Below are 6,224 nucleotides of genomic sequence, written 5' to 3'. Positions count from 1 at the left end.
ACTCCCAATTCTCCTCTTTTTCTCTCTTATTTAACATTTTTCCTTTTCTTCTTCTTCTTCTTCTTCTTATAATTAACCTCTTTTCTTTTTCTTTTTCTTTTTCTTTTATATATATATAGATTCAGATGATAATGATAAGATAGAAAAACATAACCGCCCAAATTGAACGAATAAGAGTTTGAGAAAAAAAAAAGAAAAAGAAAAGAAGAAAAAAGACTACAACATTTATTAAAACCTACCTCAATACAAAAAAAACAATATATATATTTCTATTTCTATTTCTATTTCTATTTCTATTTCTATTTCTATATTAAATTTGGAGTAAAATGAAATTAAGTTTATTAAAAAAAAAAAAGAAAGAAAGGCGGAGGTCTGTAGGAAGGAAGACTCAAAGTAAGAGGGTGAGCAGGTTCTTGACCCATCAAGACGAAAAACCCTTTCATTCTCTATCAAAAATTTCTGTCTCAACCGATTGACTCTGCTCAACAACAACTGGGTTTCGATTGGATTACGTTTTATTCAATTCGGTTGGTTGGTTCTTTTCTTTTTTTTCTTTTAAGATTACGATCTATCTATCTATCTATCTCTGAGTTCAACGGAATTTCTTGATTTTGATGCTCTTTTTTCTCTTTTTTTTTTTTTTTGGTACAGATTGAAATCTTTCTTTCATCTCTGGGTGTATTGATTTGATGGTCATTTTTGAAGAGGGAAGAGATTTGAAAGATCAGAGGTAGATTGAAGGAAGGAGAAGAGAGGGGAAAGAGTTTGAGAGCAGAGAGTTAGATTGGAAAACAGAGCATTGTTTTTTTTTCTTCTTCTTCTTCTTTTGGGTGTGTGTGTGTGTGTGTATTTTGTTTCTTTTTTTCTTTTGGTTTTTGTTTTTAAAGATTGCGGCAGTGGAAGTGTTGAATATTGATCCGTTGTTGTTGGTTTTTATGGGAACTCCACCAGCAGAGGAGCTTCTGAGGAAGGTCCAAGAGCTGGAGGAGGGTCAAGCGCATCTCAAGAAAGAGATGTCCAAACTTCTTCTCTCAGGAACTGCTGCCGATTCCAACTCCGACCACCAAATCCACCATCACCACCATCACCATCAACGTTCTCAATCCATATCACCTCAACGTTCTAGATTTGCTGCCACTCGTAGAAGAGGTGGCACTACCGGAGGTTTAGACGGCGCTGCTGCAGCCTGGAAAAGAGGCTCTTCCTCGTTTCGACATTCTTCTCCTCTTCAGAGAGAGAGTAGAACTCGCGACCCTATGAATCCCGCCGCCGCCGCCGCCGCAGACGGCGGCGGCGGCTGCTCTGGCCCCGCCGCTGTGAATTTCACCAACAAACAGTATCTAAATATCTTACAGTCACTGGGACAGCCTGTTTATATTTTTGACCTTAATTATCACATAATTTACTGGTACGTTACCTGTTTATATTGTTTCGAGTTTTGGACTAGAACCCAGTTCGTAATTTTCTTTCGGATGTGGCTTTTTTGAAAATTTTATCTTTGTAGGAACCGAGCTGCTGAAATTGTATATGGGTATTCTGCGGCGGAGGCTCTTGGTCAGGATGCCATTGAACTTCTAGTAGATCCTGAGGATTTCGCCATTACAAACCATGTCATTCTTCGTGTAATGGCGGGTGAGAATTGGACTGGTCATTTACCTGTAAAGAACAAGATGGGGCAAAAATTTGTAGTTGTTGCTACCAACACTCCATTCTACGACGATGGTGCATTGATTGGGATTATTTGTATATCCAGCGATTCCCGGCCATTTCAAGATTTGAAGATTCCTTTATCAATAGGTTCTAAACAGCAGGATGCAGATTCAAGCATGGTTCGATCACGAGTCCCGGTTTCGGTTAAGCTTGGTCTTGATCCTCAGCAGCCTCTTCAAGTGGCAATCGCTTCGAAGTTATCGAATTTGGTTAGTATTTTTGTTTCATTTCCCTATGATTTCTTTTGTAGTTTGTGTATCTTGATAGTTTGTAGCCTTGAGATAGGCATCAAAAGTAAGCAACAAAGTCAAGTCCAAAATTCGAACTGGAGAAAACAGCTTGGATCGTGAAGGTGGAAGTGGAGATGGTTATCACTCTGATCATGGCCATCCGGATGCAGTTCTTTGTGATAATCGGGATGATGCAAATTCGAGTGGAGCTAGCACGCCACGAGGAGATTCCACGGCTCATGGTGCATTTTCCCAGGTTGAAGAGAAGTTATCTGGGAGACTGGTGAGGGATTCTAGTGATGAGGGTAAGGGAAAACCTACCATCCAGAAGATTTTATCCTCAAAGGCAGAAGAATGGATTGCCAAGAAAGGCTTATCGTGGCCGTGGAAAGGGACTGAGCAGGAAGGAGGATCTGAAACAAGAGCAGCCCGTTTCGTTTGGCCTTGGGTACAAATTGATCAAGAAGCTGAACCAGCTAATCATAAGAGTTCATCTATATCTGGTAAACTAGAAATGCAGCAAAATGACGGTCATCGAGCAGTCAATAATGAGGCATCGGGATCTTGGTCATCGATCAATATTAACAGCACTAGCAGTGTAAGTAGCTGTGGGAGTACCAGTAGTAGTGCTGTCAACAAGGTTGAGTCGGACATGGACTGCTTGGATCATGAAATCTTGTGGGAAGACCTTACCATTGGGGAGCAAATAGGACAAGGTAAGTGATGGCCTTTGGAATAAATTAGTTTGTGTTTGCAACATTCAACATTTTGTTTCTGCTTTACCATTTATTTTCTGCTCATTTCTCGTCTACTGCTGCTTTACATGATCGACAAAATGCTGGAAATTCAGATGAATTTTTTTAACCTATTTTCATGATTCACCGCTATACCTGATTCTAATTCTCCATCTGTCTAAACTGAAATAATTCAGGAACTCATGGAACTGTTCTTAATGTTTCGTTTAATACTTGTGCAAATCAATTCGATTTTAATCCATGAATTGCTTTCATGTCTGCAGGTTCTTGTGGAACTGTCTATCATGCACTGTGGTATGGATCAGTATGTTCACTTATCCTTTCAATTGCTTCACTTATGCTGTTGTGCAACTAGAATTCTGAGATTCTTTAGGTTTTTTTTTTTTCATTCTATATATAGAAGTACACAACATAAAGAAACTGTTATAATATCTTTGTTTGAAAAATGCTTTGAACTGTTCTTGTAGGATGTTGCCGTTAAAGTGTTCTCCAAACAAGAGTATTCAGATGATGTGATTCTCTCCTTCAAACAGGAGGTATCTTTTCTTTCTGGTTCTCTCTTCACTTCCATGTTCATCAAAACTTTCTGCCAATCAAAGCTTGATTCTTAGAGCTAAATTCAACTTTTTACTTTTGTTTTTGAAGGTATCCCTGATGAAAAAGCTTAGACATCCCAATATTCTTCTCTTTATGGGAGTAGTGACTTCACCTCAGCGTCTCTGCATTGTCACAGAATTCCTTCCACGGTTTGTTCTTGACTATCCCTTTTGGTTTAAATTATTTTGTTTCATTCTTCCAAAAGGAGCATTGTTCATAGGCTGATTGAAGTGTCTGGTACCTATAAAAAACAGTGGAAGTTTGTTTCGTTTACTACAGAGGAACACAGGCAAATTAGATTGGAGACGCCGTGTTCATATGGCTTTGGACATTGTGAGTTTTTCCATATATTCCACAATTTTCTGTTTTAGAAATGATGGTTCCCGATCAACTTTCTCTTCTTTCCATATTGAATACATTCAACTAATTCTTGATAATTCTTATGAATCTATTGTTATTTCATGCTTTTACATGTATTACTCTTTTGATAGGCGCGAGGCATGAACTATCTTCACCATTGCAATCCACCCATTATTCACCGAGACTTGAAATCGTCGAACCTCTTAATCGATAAAAACTGGACCGTGAAGGTATGTCGTTGATTCCTTGAATAAATATATATAATACAATTGCAATTTAAAGTCCTCTAATCTTTATTACTTTTGCAGGTTGGAGATTTTGGTCTATCTCGACTTAAGCATGAGACTTATCTAACAACTAAGACCGGAAAGGGCACGGTAAAGCCCAACATTTCCTTGATTGCTAGTTCCATTGGCATTCAATTCTAGAATTTCTGCTTTGTGCTGCTGCAAACATTAATTACTCAGTTCATTTTCCTTTATGTAGCCTCAATGGATGGCGCCCGAAGTTCTTCGTAACGAGCCCTCAGATGAGAAGTATGTTATTTTCCTTCTAGCAAGCAATAAGACGTTTCAAACTTCATTCTATTCTGAATTGTGAAAACTCAAAGATCGATACGTTGATTATGGTTGCAATATACAGGTCTGACATATACAGTTTTGGAGTCATATTGTGGGAGCTTGCAACTGAGAAGATCCCTTGGGAAAATCTCAATTCAATGCAGGTACTAATTTCTTCAAGTGATACCTAAGAACGTACTTCCAATGCAAGAAAGCAGCAAGTTTATTGTGTTTGTTCTTTGCCAAATGCTGGCAATTGCATATTTGACCATTTTCAGAATTGGTAGGTCATTGGTGCTGTTGGTTTCATGAACCAACGTCTTGAAATCCCAAAGGACGTGGATCCACAATGGATTTCAATTATTGAAAGCTGCTGGCACAGGTACGGAGCCTCAGCTTTATTTATAGTTTCTTAGATAGATAGTTGTTGAATTTATTTAGGGGTATCTGATCCATTGCGTGGCGTTAATAAGTCTGACTCTAATATGTGTAAGACAGAGTTCATCAATGATTGTAAATTTTAAATTAAGAGGAGAAAAATGGAGTTCTATGGTAAAAGTGGAAAGTATAAAGAATGGAAGACGGAGTTACTCAATAAGTATGTTGTGGAAGTATTTACTAACTTAAGAAGTTGGTGGATAAAAGAGGTGATGAATGGTTTAAAAGTAACGGTTATAAGATAAAAAAACTTGTTACGTTTTTCCTTAATAGCATACGTGGCTGAATTAACAAAAACTACCTCTCTTTCTTTGCTATTTATTTTTAAGCTTACTCGTATTCTTCCAAAACGTTGCAATATTACTCCTAACCTATCACAAATGTTACAAAACTATACTTACGGATTAGAAATCACTTTGAGAAACTTGGAACACTTGTAACAGTGATATGGAACAGGTCTCAATTTCCACTCCATGTCACATTCACGTTGTTCCAAGGTCTCATTTCATCCAACATTCCAACAGATTTCTTTTCTCCTCGTAATGTAGTTGTAAAAGTGAAACATTTATGAAAGGTCGAGTAATATTGCAACTTTTGATAATTTAGCCGAGTTTTTGGAGTAGCTCTTTAGCATTATTCTATTTGTTTGATGTGGACAACAGTGAACCTTCAAACCGGCCATCATTCCAAGTTTTGATAGAAAAGCTGAGAGACTTACAAAGGAAGTATACTATTCAATTACAAGCAGCTCGTTCGGGTGGAGATAACAGCAACAGCAACAACAACAATATCCCTCAAAAGGAAACATAATAATAAAATTTAAAAGAAAAACCCAACATTCAATTCTTATGGGTTTATTTTTGCGTTGTCTTCTAATTGATGAAGAAGGCAAAAGTCAAAACAAAAGGTGTATCAAAGTTTTGAAGAGGTTCACAAATGGTGGCAGTAGGATTTGGACTCTCAACATTATTTGAACCACAAAGTGGACATGTAAGTTAATGGCTGTGCATTGGCAGTGAAGGATTTTTTTTTTTTTTTTTTTTTTTATGGCATTTGAGAAGGAAAAGAAAACAAAAGGAAATTGACTCCTCAGACACTGGTGGTAGTCTAGTGGGTGAGACTCTCCCCCATTTTATTTTTCCCTTTTTCTAAAAGGTAAAGTGCCATAATAAAAGACCTCTTTTTTAAAAAAAAAAAAAAAAAAAAAATTAGTGGTGTTTGATTAGGGATGTTCAAGTGTAACCCACTTGCCTTTTCATTTGGTTGTAAATGAGTTTTTTTTTTCCTGACCACTTGTCAAAAGTTGTACAAAGATGATGAAAGAAACACCACATTAATTTTTTTAGAGTTTAGAATTGTGAAACTTAAATGTTCTTTTTTTTTTTCTTCTTTTGCCTTGTCTTTGTCATCCTATTTGCCAATTACTTGTTTGTAATCAGTATTATTGGAGGAATTTTGGTAGAATAATCACTTTTGATTTGATTTGATTGTTTGGTTGTTGTGCCTTTTGGTGTGTACTTCATTGCAAAGATTAAATCAATCAAAATCATGTGAGTTATAAACTAATTGAAACA

The 6,224-nt window shown here is 36.9% G+C and overlaps 1 protein-coding gene across 7 annotated transcripts; it reads left to right on the top strand.

Annotated features, from left to right (window-relative positions):
- The first annotated feature begins 281 nt into the window (after positions 1-281).
- LOC101221874 (myosin light chain kinase 3) lies at positions 282-6,137 on the top strand. Of its 7 annotated transcripts, none has more exons than XM_011658996.2 (15): positions 282-527; positions 652-730; positions 952-1,408; positions 1,505-1,919; positions 1,996-2,656; positions 2,959-2,999; positions 3,163-3,231; positions 3,341-3,441; positions 3,547-3,625; positions 3,784-3,882; positions 3,961-4,029; positions 4,139-4,188; positions 4,295-4,376; positions 4,500-4,594; positions 5,313-6,137. In XM_011658996.2, the coding sequence occupies exons 3-15, from the start codon at positions 1,014-1,016 to the stop codon at positions 5,458-5,460; spliced, it is 2,304 nt and encodes a 767-aa protein (XP_011657298.1). In that variant the 5' UTR covers positions 282-527; positions 652-730; positions 952-1,013; the 3' UTR covers positions 5,461-6,137. The 7 variants fall into 7 exon arrangements, with proteins under 7 accessions (XP_011657298.1, XP_031744007.1, XP_031744006.1 ...); XM_031888147.1 differs by having other exon boundaries at positions 652-830; XM_031888146.1 differs by having other exon boundaries at positions 652-1,266; positions 1,309-1,408.
- Positions 6,138-6,224: the final 87 nt, after the last annotated feature.

The sequence above is a fragment of the Cucumis sativus genome, chromosome 6 (assembly GCF_000004075.3).
Source record: "Cucumis sativus cultivar 9930 chromosome 6, Cucumber_9930_V3, whole genome shotgun sequence".
Taxonomy (NCBI): Eukaryota; Viridiplantae; Streptophyta; class Magnoliopsida; order Cucurbitales; family Cucurbitaceae; genus Cucumis; species Cucumis sativus.
The sequence above is the reverse complement of the archived record's forward strand: the minus strand, read 5'-3'. Positions and strand labels throughout refer to the sequence as shown.